The sequence below is a fragment of the Lagopus leucura genome, unplaced genomic scaffold (assembly GCF_019238085.1).
Source record: "Lagopus leucura isolate 7727_CA_CO unplaced genomic scaffold, USGS_WTPT01 Super-Scaffold_760, whole genome shotgun sequence".
Taxonomy (NCBI): domain Eukaryota; kingdom Metazoa; phylum Chordata; class Aves; order Galliformes; family Phasianidae; genus Lagopus; species Lagopus leucura.
In genome coordinates, this window is record NW_024962257.1 from 1,703,024 (window position 1) to 1,717,753 (window position 14,730).

General features: G+C 43.5%; 1 protein-coding gene across 2 annotated transcripts in view; it reads left to right on the forward strand.

Annotated features, from left to right (window-relative positions):
* FAM20C (FAM20C golgi associated secretory pathway kinase) overlaps positions 1–14,456 on the forward strand; it is a 55,503-nt gene extending 41,047 nt beyond the window's left edge. For both annotated transcript variants that reach the window (XM_042864469.1, XM_042864468.1), the window contains 7 exons: positions 1,264–1,356; positions 3,114–3,229; positions 10,140–10,320; positions 10,914–11,023; positions 12,107–12,188; positions 12,667–12,726; positions 13,309–14,456. In XM_042864469.1, coding sequence (XP_042720403.1) covers positions 1,264–1,356; positions 3,114–3,229; positions 10,140–10,320; positions 10,914–11,023; positions 12,107–12,188; positions 12,667–12,726; positions 13,309–13,561 — 895 coding nt within the window. In that variant the 3' untranslated portion in view covers positions 13,562–14,456. The remainder of the gene's footprint in view (positions 1–1,263; positions 1,357–3,113; positions 3,230–10,139; positions 10,321–10,913; positions 11,024–12,106; positions 12,189–12,666; positions 12,727–13,308) is intronic.
* Positions 14,457–14,730: the final 274 nt, after the last annotated feature.

A 14,730-nucleotide genomic window follows, 5' to 3' on the forward strand; every position in this document is an offset into this window, starting at 1 on the left:
TGACATGCCTCAGGTTTTGGGCTCTCTGTTTTCCTCCTTGTAGGTGCTATCCTTTTCCTTTCCATGTATGGTGAAGACAAACCACGATATTATTTTTTATTTTCTGACCTCCTGCCCCTCTGACCTCCTGCTGTACTGGACCCACCAAATACCTTCATGTTCTCTCTGTGATGGCAATAGTTCAGCACTTGTCGTGGAATCACACAATCATATTGTGGCTTGGGTTGGAAGGCTTAAAGGACATCTGGTTCCAGTGTTCTGCTGTGGGCAGGGATACCAAAGTCTTTGTGGAAGTGAGATGTGTTTTAATGGCTGCTGTGTAGCACAGGTGATGCACGAGCTGTCAGCTGGCCACCTGGGAATGAGAAAGAGCTTGGGAAAATTATGCTTTCCTCTTCTAGGGAACTGTCCTCCCTTGCAGATGTTCTACAGAACAGTTTTGCAGTCCATATTTCATGTTTAAGACTTCAGATGGAATATGGTGCAGATTTTGGTGGGGCCCTGACACTGCATTGGTCAACTGCCTGAGTTGCTCTCCGTCCAAAAGCCATCAGGGCTGGAAATTGCCTAAAATAAGGCAGATTTGCTCCTGTCACACAGAGCTTTCTGTTTGCCGTGGAGTTCAGTGTTCAATCTTTAGCCTTTCTCTTTCCATCAGGATGACATTTTTTATTGTTTCTTATGCTGAAGAAACAACAAATTCTGCATCTTCTCTGGAACACGGGCTTGTTAATGTTCTTTGAAACATGACATGTGTCGTGGCCGTCAAACTGCAATGATCCCATTTCTTCTGAAATGAGAAAAACATGTCACTTTTGGCTCCAAGAAACACAAAGGCAGAGTCATATTTTAGATAGGAGCTGCACGGCTCCCAGAGATGAAAGAAAAATGTTATTACTTTTGGAAATTTCATAATTACAGTTAATGATAATTTAATGAAATGGCATTGTCTTCGCTGCTATCACTAATGAAATGTTTGAGAGTGATAAAATAGATCTTGTTAAACAGAGCGAGAGCCTTGAGTGGAGGAGCTTGGTGACAGCAGCCTGCATGCACGAGTCTTGGAACCCTATTTTTTGTTACAGTAATTTAAAACAGAACTTGAAATGAAGGCTACATGACAAATAATGCACACACGAAGTATTTAAAGGCCTTCCATTAAGCAAACAATACCGAACCACTGAACAACTCGCTGATGTCTGAGTACTACTCCTTAGGAATGCTAAACCTTCATTAAAACACTTTCCTTGTTTTTCTTTGCAGGCAGACCAGAGAACAAGAAACCCCGCCTGATTTTTTTTATTTCTCAGACTATGAAAGACATAATGCAGAAATTGCAGCATTTCATTTGGACAGGCAAGTAAAATGGATTTGCATTGAAAGAAAAAGTGGAAATATTGCGATAAGTTCGTGCACTTGCCCAGCTCTGTGTCTGAATTGCTTTTAAAAAGGGGGAAAATGGAACAAAAGTGGGCAAAAGCCATGAATAAAAGAAACGGAAGGTGATGAAATGGTAGATTAATAATCAGGAAATTGGACTTGCTCCAGGAGTGAGAAACTGAGCAGTAAGTAATTCTCAAAAAGAAAGAGAAATGCTCTCAAAAGGAGGCTGAGAAATTAATTTTCTTTGTGATCTGCAAGTGCGTGTGGGGAGGAGCCATCTCCTGGGGAAGAGGTGGCATAAGCACAATGGGAATCTGGCTCACCCCAATCAGCTCCAGGATGGGCAAATCCAAGTGAGGCATGGGGAATCTCCTGAGTGTTCGAAGAGTAACTGCCATAGAAAAGCAGACCAGGCGTCACAGCCTGAAGCAAGGGCTGTCCCATGTCTGGAGGGTATCTGGGACAGGGGACACTGATGGTCATCTCACATTCCTGTTAGCTGAAAATGTCCTCCAAGCAGAAATAGTGCGGGCTGTGTTGGAAAAGGACAGAGGACGGTCTCAGCCAGCCCACGTTAGGAGCAAGAATTAATTATTAATGAATTACTAACGAAAGGGCTACAAAGCGTTTCATTGCACAGGCTGAGTTAGAACTGAGGCTTCCTTCACAGTCTGCAGTGCCAAGAAAGATCCTTGTGAAAGTTTGAAGCTTTGGGCCACAAACTGTTTAGGGGTGCATGGAGTATTGATGCCTTCTGGATTGATGGTCAGGATGAGGGAACACGTCTGTGGGTGGCACAGAGTAGATTGGCCATTAAGAGCCATCTTGCTCTCATCCTTAAAGGGGTCTTCTGTATTTTAATGTTGACCTTGGTGCTGATCCCCTCTGTTTTATATTTTATATTGCCGTTTTAAGCAGATGGTACTGTAGGAAAAGGCATTAATGGAGTTCCTGCGGGGAGTAATACTAAACATCCACATGCTAAGCAGAAAAAGCACTTGCTACTCAGTGCAGAAAATCTTATCAGTAGAGTGGACATAAAAATCCCACCTATGGGGAGGCTTTGTGTGGAGACTTTGCTCTTTTACTGTGTCTAATGGCACTGCTTCATAGGGAGTTTTTAATGATCTACTAAAGCTGGAGAGTTTGTGGTCGAGAAAGGCTCTTTCTCCACCCTTTGCCTGTGGGAAAGTGTTTTGCTGCAGGGAGGTTGTTTATATTGCTATGAGGGTACTGAAACAGGGAGGAGCAGAAGGAAATAAATGAAACCAATACTAAGCCCGTCAGGAAAACAAACAAACAAACAAAGAGAAAACTAGTTTTTAGGCTTATTAGATGGTGTTCATGGGAGACAGAGGCTGAAATCCCATTCCTCCAATCCCTAAAACATTGGTGAGCAAAACACATGTTGTGACAACCCTGAATTGGCACCAGGTGAACACCAAGTCCCTCCTGTCTCTTCTTTCTGCAATGTTATGTCACTGTTTTTTCTCATGGGACAGCATGTCTCCACACTGCTCTGCGTCTGCTCCGTACTGTGTAGGCGAGTCAGAGCTGGTAATATTCATGATGCATTTTGTAGGATATTATCAGAAGGATGATCCAATTTACAGCTGACGGGCTTTCTTAAAGGCCCCAGATTAACGTGCCTTCAGGGTGTACTGAACCTTCCTGAAACCTATCACTATCGTTGCAATCCTTTACATAAACTGCCTCTCCTTTTCTCCCAGGATCCTGGATTTCCGTCGTGTCCCACCGGTTGCAGGCAGACTGGTTAACATGACGAGGGAGATACGAGATGTGACTCGTGACAAGAAGCTGTGGAGAACATTTTTCATCTCACCAGGTAGCCTTGGAAACAGCACTGTGTTCTTTCTATCCTGATGAACACGTACTTAAGGGAACGATGTGTAGATTGCTTAATTGCTCAGATATTTCTAATAGAACTGTCTTCTAGACCTTTGAATAAATATAAATGTGGAGACACTGCATACAAAGAAGACTTTATTGTTTTGAATTGAGTGCCTTTCCCCTTGACAAATTATCCACAGAGACAAGCTTTTATTTTCACAAAAGCAATGTACTCAACAAATGTTTTACGCAGAGCAGTTTCTGAAGCAATTTCTTCTGTTTCTCTCAGTTTACCCAAAAGCTTATTACTCAGCCTATTAGTTATTTAGACCTTTTTTTCCTAGTGCTGTGTGAGCTGTCACTTTTGGTGGTCATATGCAATTGTTTCTTGTTTTTTACTGGAGGACCAAAACCTCCTTTTCTCAGAGTCACATACCTCAGTTTTTATTACAAGAGGAGCCTGAAACAAAATCAAGCAGATGTGTAATGTATCCTGCTTCCAGCTCACATTCACTGCTGCGCAGAGTCTAGAGTAAAACTGATCTGAATTGGTCCCAGCCCTCGAACCTGCTTTGAGGGCTGGCCCAGGAATCAGTATCACCCCTGTTTGCAATATTCTTCTCTCTTTCACAACATCTGATGGCCCTAGCCAAGGACAGAGCTCCACAGCATGGGAGCTGTACAAACACGGGGTAAATGTCCATCCTGTTCCCAGAATGTACAAAAATAGGGAAAGACAGTCAAAGGGATCCTCTGGGGTGTTGAAATGTTGAGGTTAAGGCTCTAAATTAAGGCACAAAAATACATGCTCAAATATGTTTGTGGAGAAAGAATATACAGGGAAATGCTAGATGTAAAACCTGTAGCTGTGTCCACAGTGCTTAGCCCATATTAGTTCAGCTGTGTGCAAATGTGCATTCCTGAACTTGTGTAACAGGAACTCTGCAGCAGGAATCTCCAGGGCTCTCTCCTTCATTCGGTGTGCCTGGCCAGCAGCTGCTTAGCCCGGATCCCTGAAAGCAACACCCAAAGCCTTCAGCACAGATTCTCCCATGGCAGCAGCGTGTTACTGCAGCTAGCTGGAAGCAGAGCCTGCTCTGCACAGCATTCTCAGTTAAAGTGTTTATCACACTATCGTGAGCACCAATAAAGTCATTATTGTGGCTGTTATTTTTAGCTTAATATTTATATTTGGCTCTGCAGGATATGGTTGAGCAGACTGTTATTTATTCCAGTAACTACCCTGGTGCAATACATTACACGATTATGAGATGTTTCACCTTCCCCTGTTACACGTGCCCCAGTTGTGCCCATATGACTGATGGTGTTCACAAACGTGGTCTGCAGGCACACTGCGTGGCCAACCAGGCACTTCTCTCACTCCTTTCCTTCTATCTCTCTCTGTTTACGTATGTATATATATGTGTATATATATATATATATATATTTTTTTTTTTATTATTATTTTTTTTGCATGATATGTTTTCAAGCAAATAATTACCCATGAAAGATGACCAAAAAATCTTGCAGCTGTTTGTGCGCAGAAGATGTTTTGGCTCATGTGAAATATGTTTTACTTGCATTTTAGCCAGTGAGACAAGGATTAGTAGGCTTGCTTGCTTTTTAGTCTTCCTGGGTTATACACTGAGGCTTAGGGGTGAACTTGAGTGCTTTCTGAGAATTCCAAAACCATGCTAGTCTATAGAGCAGCTGCAGCCCAGCAGTGCAGAGTGAAAGCTGCTGTTGGATGAAGATAAGGATCTTGTCACTGCAAAATTCCAGACAGCCAAAGGATGATCCAAGCATAATCCTTTATTCAAATTTATATGGAGGCTTTCGGTAAATTCAATTAAAATATTTGATGAACTATGAATCAGGCTTTCCTGGAGAATAAAACGTTTAAGCAATTGTTTTTTCTTTTCAATTTTGCGTTTTCAGAATCATTATACTATGTGCAAATCATGTTGGCTACTTGTCAGAGCTCTTCCTTCCAGAGCTCCAATTTAATTAGCAGGAGTCTCATTAACATACGCCCAGCCTCCATCTTGTATTTCATACTGACCTTAAAAGGCAGACATTAATTAATGCCTAATGAAAAAGTGATAAAAGTCCTAAATTAAGCAATTAGTTGTGTGGTGCTACATGGATACTTGCAAGAATCAGTCTGCACACAGCCACTGCACACCAAGGCCCCTCTGGGGTCTGCATCCCCCTCCCCAGCTGTGTCTGCTGACAGTGGCTGCTCATGGGGATGTATTGCTTCTGCCAGCAGTGTGTCCCTATCCACACAGCAAGCACTGAGTGTAGTTCATTATACACACAACTCTTCCCCTTGGGCTGGGAGACCATGACTCGCAGTGAAAACCCTTCAGGAAATCGTTATAAGCATCGTGACTGCTGACCAATACAAGATGTTTTTCCCCGGTCTGGCAGGAGGTATGTTAGGAAGGACCTTCCTGAATGTCCACACTTGTTCCAGCAGAAATGGAAATGGAGATCTTCCAGGCAGCTCGGGCAGGTGCTGCTGCACAGCATGTGGTGTCCGTCTGTCCTTCCCTGCGAGCAGGAAGGGCTGGGGTCAGGCATTCGGAGAGAAAGCAGGTTGCAGAAAAGTGCTCTTCCAGGCAGTTTGGACTGAACATGAGAAATTGAATTAGGTCAGTAATTATTTAAATTAATTTTACATCCTTTGCAGTAGGGCAGACTGCAGTAGCCCTGCTACTCTTACAAATGAATGGTAATTTGCTAGGAAAAAAGAGACATATTAATGATGTCAGCCTTCGTTTTGGAAGTAATTGAGGCAGCAGCTTAAAGAAATCAATGTTGCACAGCTAGTAAGCACTATGTTTTTCTTCTTATTAACCAATTCCAAGGGATTCTGTTGTTTTTTTTTTTTCCTCTCAGCAAACAATAGCTATTCTGAATTAGCTATTATTTTGAGCAGGTAAATGAAAGATCTTTTCATGCATTGCATCGGTAAATATTCAGGGCTCTTTCCAGTACTTGAATTGCACAGGCTTGCTAAATGTCCTCTATTAAGACTCATGCAAATCTCAGTAAAAGAATTGCTCTGCCAAGCAATTTGCTTTAAGGTGTCTCCACTTGTTCGTTTTCTTCCCAAGAAGAGTTATGGTTCAGCTATCAGGGTGATGCACAGAAAATGTGCAGATGAGTACACAGACACTCTGCTTCTTAATTGTCATCATTAGTTCAAGTTTTGATCACCGAATGTGGTGATTTTTGTTGGATTTCATTATGAATTGTGTCCATCCATCCTCGGATAATGGAAGTCAGACATCTGCAAGACCGCTCGATATTCACTTGCTTCTGTTGTGCTTTGAGGGAAACAGGCTTTTTGTTTGTTTGCTTTTAATGAAGAAGGGGTTTACATGTTACGCATTCAAAGTATTTGAGCATTTCTGTGTGTGTAAACATCCCTTTCTGCTCTGGCAGTGCTGCTGCTGCCATTCCTGCACGCAGCCCTGGTGGCTGCTCCTGCTGTGCTGCTCTTGGGGCTCTCATTGCCTTCCAAAGGCCATGCCCTGCTCTGTGTGGGACTCCTGTTGAAGCGCTGGGTTTGTGTCTCTGGCTGGAATTTCCCACTCAGCACGCCCCACAGAATGTGGGTCACCTACTTAGGCTTCCAAGAAGCTTGCTGCTGCACCTTGAAGCCCTAAATGAGAGCAGTGTCTATCTTTGGTACCTCTTGATTTCTACATTTTTAAGATGCTTTTAAAATGAGCGTATTTCCCCAGATAATTTAGACTGCTTCATCTCACTCCCTGTACTTAAGGACCAGGATAGACATTTCAGCATGTCTCTTCTGTATCCATCAAAAAAGTTAATTTTGTTAATAATCACTTGAGATCCAGCACTCTGTCACCTCCACTATGCCCAGAGATCAGATAGAAGTGACGCAGAGTGAGTGCAGTATGTCTGAGAGAACACCAGCTGTCAGAAAAGGCATTATGTCTTTACCTCATGCTTGCTGCCCTAATGACAGGCTGCATCCTGCCGCGGCCGCGCTCCTGTTGCAGCAATGGGGCTCTGTGGGAAAGTCAATAACTGGAGGGGCACGGCAGGAGCAGAGCAGCCCATGTGCCAGCTGTGTCACCCCTCAGCAGCAGCAGCGTGACAGTGGAGATAGCCCCCGAGCCTTCCTGAGATTTATCTGGGTTCCAATGTGTGATTACTGTCAGATGGTTAGTCCCGGTTGCTTCCATTGACAATACCAAGCAGGGTTTCATTGTTCCCCAAGTTAAATTCCGAAGCAAACTATTAAACACAGTATATATCTTCCCTGCTGTGCAAAATGCTGTGTTTATTATAATTCCTTTCTTTGAAAGGTCAGATTTGCATAATGTGCAGCAGAGGCTGCGATAGCGCAGGAGGGGCATCTCTGTGCGCCTTTTGCTCACTGCAGAACCCATGCAGCAACAGATAACTGAGTGCCAGCCTCCTGCTGCCAGCTGGGAAGTCAGGTCACCCAGCCCCTGGGAGATAAATTGTCTCTGGTGATCTAGATAAATAGGAGCGGGTTCCTTCCCTGCACAGAGCAGCAGGTGATGCTGACACAGCCGAACTAAACAGTCGCCCACCGCAGCTTCGATTCCATGCAGACACTGGCTCTTGCAGCTGGGGAGAGCCCTGCCTTCCCACCGTGTCAGCAGGCCCTGGGAAATCAGGCTCTCTTTGTACTTCCTTATTCCTCTGTGCTAGCCTGCAGCAGGCGCAGCATCTGTATGTGATTTCTTATAAACCATCCCTTGTGGCAGCCCGGAGCCCCTTGAAACACTTTGCTTGCAATCACTTCTTTTCAAGGTATAAACCACAGATGTTTTCCCCTGTTCTTTGCTGGCTGAACATATCCCAGCCTCCCTAACCACCCGCCCGCTCCTCCCATCCGCAGACTTGCTGCTGTGCGCCGTGTTGCCCGCAGGTGCTCCACAACTCTGCACTTTCATCCTAAGAGGTTTGCAAGGAGGCATGAAGCCCTCCTGGTTTTGCCAGGATGATCAAAGGCAGCTGAGGCACCTGCATTAGCCCAGGGATAAGTACATCAGGGCTGCGCTTCAAGAGCCCTTGCGGAAAGGGAACCCTTGAGCGATCACAGGCTGCAGGGCTGCGAGCCCTCAGCTTGCAACATATTGGATTTCTTCAGATGTTGACTTTGCACTTGAATTTAGGCTAAGAGAATGAGTGAGGGCCACTGAGATGGTTCTGGAGCGGCTGGTGTACGAGGAACGGTTCGGCTTTGCTTGGCACGGGGAGGAGAAGCAAGCCTGATCTTCATTTTCTCTTCTCCCAAGTACTTCTCTTTCAGTCATTTTCTGGACTGAATCGGGCTTTAACGTGAGAATGTGAACACACTGTTTGGGCAGGAGCTGTACCTGAGGACAGACCATTGGCAGCCCTCAGAGCCGTTCTCAACAGAGGGATTTGAAAAGTGTGCGCCCAGCATAAAGTAACCACACCTCAATGGACAAATCAATGACCATCAATAGAGGCTGCCAAGGAAACCCTGATTGAAACTGTCAAGTAGTAAATCATCAGCCATTTAGTCGGATTATTTGAGGTAATTCCAGGGTTAGCAGTCAGTCCTATGCAATACAGCTAATTAATGCAATCAAAGCCATAATGAGACCTTATTGCTGCTCCCACTCCTCCCCCAGCCGCAGCCCCACATCATTTCTCTGTTCTTCCTCTTATCCCTGTGCCGTGTGGCCCACACTGCTCCTTGCCCTCTTTGCTCCTTATCTCCCTCGTGTCGCACCAGCAGAGTCCCTAATCCTGCATGCCTTGCCAGCCCTAGGCTGGGTTTGCACACATCTGTGGGCTGGGAGGGACAGACTTCCATCCATTGATGGGCGTGCTGCGGTGGCAGTGTGGCAGCCTGCCTTTCTGAGCCACATGCAGCAGGCAGAAGCCAACCTCCATCAATACACCAGCCCCCCCCTGCCTCATTTACACCTGTTTATTCCTTCTGCAAAGAGAGTAGTTCTGAAGAAATATTTGAGTTTAGAAGGAATTAGGAAGCAAAGTGACTTCTGCGTTTGTGTGCTGCCATAAGAGAAGGGCACAATCTCCCTCTAATGACATCTTACGTGCATGCAGTAATTTTAGGAAGAGTTGTTGCACACCAACAAGCCCAGCATCATGCTCTCCTTCTTGGTCATGGTCCTGTGGGAAGGGAAGGGGCTCTTGTAAAAAGGTGGACGGTTCCTCTCATTGCAGAAAGTGTGGTGGCAACTTTGGGGAAGTCTTAAGGTAAAACACATTCCAAAATGTGCTGCATGTCCTTAGTCTAATGGTTGCTGGGGTAATGTGACTTGTGGAGGAGAACATTTCTGTTTGGGATGTGTGCTGAAAGATTTACATCTGTGCTGTTTTCACCTTCTCCACCTCCACATAAGTCTGCATGCTACGTAGCTCTCCTCAGTAAAACTGCCAGTTCTCAACCCAGCAAATAAATGGACAAAATGTTGTTTCATGTTCTTTAAAACATAAGATTAGATTTTAGAAGGTGGCTTAATTTTGGCCATGTGTCATTGCGCAGCTGCAGGACTTGGGGCTCCAGCCACACCAGTTAGCATAGGGCAACACATGTATGCAAGAGAACCTATCAGTCTGGGGCTAGAAGGAAGAAAAAAAAACATATATTTTGTGGTTTTGGAATATAAATAACATGGAAACAGTCACAGCTCAGCATAGGGCGTGATCCTAGCCACTGAAATAAATCAGTCTTTCTAGTGGTTTCAGTAGAAGAGAACTATGCGTGGTAACAGCGGGTTCTGGGTCAGAGCTTCACTTCTCCTGAAGTTTTTTTCACATACAGCAGTGTTTTTGTGAATTCTTGAAAACTAATTTAAGAGTAGGTTTTAAAACTGTTTTCCTTTATTTGTCAGCCAACAACATCTGCTTCTATGGCGAATGCTCCTACTACTGCTCAACTGAGCATGCCCTGTGTGGAAAACCAGATCAGATCGAAGGGTCTCTAGCTGCTTTCCTTCCTGACTTGTCCTTAGCTAAAAGGAAAACCTGGAGAAACCCTTGGAGGCGTTCCTACCACAAGCGCAAGAAAGCAGAGTGAGTAGTACTGAGCAAAGTGCACCTGCAGCAAATGCCAAGAGGAAGATTCAGCAGTGCTTTCTCTATCACACCTAATGTGCTGTGGTGTAGGAGAACATTTGCAGTTCTTCAGTAGCTCCAACTCCTAGGAGGGGAATACTTACAATTTCAAGGAGCTCTGGGCTACAGTCCTGAACCTGAAATGACCTTCAGTGTCATAGTCTCCTTGTGGGATAGATATGTGCAATGGCTTTTGACAGGATGCAATGGGACCTGTATTACTTCCTACCAGAAAGAGAAAGATTCACTGCTATCAGCAGCCTTAAACAAGTCCCAAATGTTTTCACCGTGTGACTGATGTTGCAGCTGGTCTCCTAAATCCTGAACCTGTTAACCACATAGTTTTCAGTCTTGTGATTTTCTTCCTTTTTCATCAGTCACAATCTTTATTGGTTGCTTGCAATACTGAGAGCAGCCTGAGGAATCTGCTGCCTCCTCATGCTCCTGCCCTCAGTTGAATACAAGTAAATCCTTGCAAAACGACAGTTTGTTTTTTAATGCTCAGTAAGCTTTGCATGTCACATAAAATATTGAAATATTGGCTTTTCCAGATGGGAAGTTGATCCAGATTATTGTGAAGAGGTTAAACAAACACCCCCGTATGACAGTGGGACCAGAATTCTGGATATAATGGATATGACAGTTTTTGATTTTCTAATGGGTATGTTTCATCTCTTTCAAAAATTAAATGCAACATTTAATTAGAATAAGAACCACTTCTTTCTACACCGCTCTGCGTAGCTCAGCAATTTGCTAAAGCACGGCTGAAGCTGCATTTACAGTATATGCCATTCTAGATGATTATGAGAAAATGCACATTTACATGGTTATGTATTCCCATCAGTGCAGATTAAAGGAACAAAGATGTTCAGGAGTGCACAGTGATAAATGCAGGTCATGCTAGTCTCCTTCAAAGCTGCCAGGGGCTTCACAATTTGCTGTAGTGAGCGCCTTAGCACAGTTCTGTACAGCTCCTGCATACCCTTGCAAAGGCTGCTCAGTTTTGGCACATTGCTTTCATCCTGCAGTAATATTCCCTGCTGCTTGCTCTACAGACTTGGAGGTTGGGATTGGGGGATGGAGAAGTATTGATTTGTCACAAAGACAACTGTGGTATGTATTAGGAAGGTTGTTTTTTTCTTTCCTGGTTAGCTAGCCTGCTCACAATAAATTAATTATTAACAAGAATGTAACAGTGACCTATGCCAAGTGTACCCAGAGGTTAACGCTGAGACATTTGTGTACGTAACCTGCCCAGCACCAATATCACTGCAAGGCGTCAACAGGAACACTTGGTCCTTGAAGACAAGTGAGCAAGGACATAGCCTCTGCCATTCCCACTGGTGAGATCTCTGCAGCAGACTGCAGCAGGAGAGGCCAAATCACAGCTCAGGAGCCACATGGGCATCTAGAAGTGACTCGGGATCCCCACTATGGAGATAAAACTCCAGCTTGGCGCCGGTGCTCTACACAGTGACCTTAAAATGGAGATCACATGGCCATCTGCCATGGATGCCAAAAGCAGTACCAGGAGAATCCTGCTCCATATATTATAGCTGTAACATTTTTTGGGGCTTTCCAAGCAGCCAGAAATTTGGAAAGAAGTTCTTAACCAAGAAAAAACAGGGTGTTTGGTTGTGGATCAAATGCATTAGTGAAGTCATATGGATTAACATCCCTATTTCAACAATCCATTTCCCCCTGTAAGCTAAGCCTTAACAAGAATGGTCTTTTTTCACCATAGGTAACATGGATCGACATCACTATGAAACCTTTGAAAAGTTTGGAAATGAAACATTTATTATCCACTTAGATAATGGAAGAGGGTAAGTACCTTCAATAATCTTTTGAACAATCTTTGGACAAACTATTTACTTCATAGCAGCCATTATGAGACCATTTTTGCATCCAGTCATTTACGAATTATTAGCAATTACTGGTATAATAAGGCAGTATTAGAAGCCCCAAAGCAGAACCAAATTCTTGCATGCTATTTGCTGCTCAGAAACAGGTTTTTCTTGTCCATACCTCATAGTTTATAAGGAGAGCAGCTTAACAGAGAAGAGTACAAAATAAGTATTTGCTTCCCTATTTCAGAAAAGAAAAACTGAAACCTGCCAGAACTGTGTCATTTGTTCAGAATAAGTGGCTGAACTTGGAGTCCAGATTTTCTCAGTGCCAGTCCAGTTAAGCAGAACATATACAGCCATGAATTTTATGCTTGCATTTCCTGAAATGAAAAGAGCTGTGCAAGCGAGTCCTTAAAGCAGCATTTGTCACATTCTTCTTCTTACCTTTAAATAGGTTTGGAAAATACTCCCACGATGAACTTTCCATATTGGTGCCTTTAAACCAGTGCTGCAGGTAAGTTTCATCTCTGCAGTCATCCTCCATTTTGTACAGATTTTTCAGCTAGTAGCACTGAAATATTCGAGTGTGCCTTCCTCTGCAAACCATGGAGACAGGGGATGCTGTGATCCTGCCTGGTGAGCCTGACCTGAGCTGTCCCTGAGCATTGGCACTGACAGGCTGAAGTGCTTTACTGAATTAAGATCTGCCAGCAGGAGCGTGGCTCTGAACTATTGTGAGAGGCTCTGCTAAAATATGGCTTTATTAAAGCAAAACTGAAATCAAGGGTGAACTCTTCCCTCAGCTGCAGTGTTTCTCAAAGGTGTGTTCCTCAAAGCCCATGGCCAAGAGTTTTGAGGATGAGGGATATCTAGAGCTTCATTTTGCATGGCAGCTCCTTCTCTGCAGGCTCCCAAACATCACCAGTCAGGTGAAAATGGATGCACGGGTTTGGAATATGACGCTGCTTGGTTCTTAGCATTTCAGATCAGACAATATTTGTTTGCTATCACCTCTGTGACTCCAAGCCTTTTACCCTCGTTGAGATCAGCAGCGATGAAATCACTGACACAGATTTTTTGTTCCTTTTTCTCTTAGAATAAGGAAGTCGACCTATCTGCGATTGCAGTTGTTAGCCAAGGAGGAATACAAACTCAGTCTCCTGATGAAGGAATCTTTGCTAAAAGATAAAATCGCTCCCATTCTCTACCAACCTCACTTGGAGGCGATGGACAGGCGGCTGCGGATTGTCCTCAAGGCTGTCAGTGACTGCATAGAGAAGGATGGTTATGACAATGTGGTTGAAAATGACTTTAACACTGATGTTAACACTGTTGCGACCGAGAGGTAGTGAAATCGCAAGACTATGTTTTTATCAGCCGAGTAAAGAAGATTCAAAAAGGAAAAGAAAAAAAAAAAAGTCTTGCAAAAGACTGGTATGCCACTTTGTGAATTCAGTGAATTCAGACACGAGATATAATTGTTCCCAGAGTAGGTATAGTGTAGACTCTGCAAAGGATTGGCTCATTAAGAAAAATAAGTCTAACGTGATGCTTTTCATTAGTTCCCGAGAAGAGATTATGAAGAGGTTGAGAAAACACTCACATCGCCGACAGACTGATAGCAAAACACCTCCTGTCCTTTTTGTATAGCAAGGAGGCCTTTACTTAATATTTTGTATTTATATACGGTATATCTACGAACCCCAGACCTACCTACCAAATCTAACGAAGAGGGACAGCATAGGTTTGTGACTCACACTTTATTTGTGGTGACAGTCCGCTTAGGATGTTGTGTTAACCCTTTAAGTGCTCTAATCCGCTGTATCTTATTTAAATTGAACACTTTATTTCCAGCTGTTCGGCATTTAAAGGGTTAAGGCATTACAAACTTTTAAAGGCAAAAAATAATATTATTAATAATAATAATAATAATAATAATACAGTGATTACCAGAAGGGAATTTCACTAATTGTGCATTGACAGGAATACTTGAATGTTGGTTTTACAAAGTGATGTAAAATGACAAGTTGTACTATTTATCCTTAAGGAGGTGGCAGCTCTTATCTTTCTAGACTATCATAGCTGAGCTGCTCCTTTTCAACTTTGCTTTTGATAGTTTTGTGTAAATATATACATATATGGGTAAAAAGCTGTTTTCAGCAGCTCTAGGCTTACTTTTGCAGCATTTTTGTGGAATTGTTTGCAACGTGGTAAAAGTGCAATAAAGATATGGCAAAATGTGTAGCCAGCACGTGTAGATGAATTCATTTGTCACTGCAAATCTCATACAGAGCACAGCTTTTCCTCAGCCGAATTATCCAGAAGTAGTTGTTTAAACTGTCACCCCCTTTTGTAGCAACAGCAGGTTGGGCTGAAGCAGGGAATTGGCAGCTAATGTATGTTACAACTCTGCTAAGGACCACAGTGGTAAAAGTAGTTAATCTTTCATAGGAAAACATTTTTTTTTACTATCATTTCAGCATCCCTTCCTCTTGCAATTATAGCTGTAAAAGCAGGC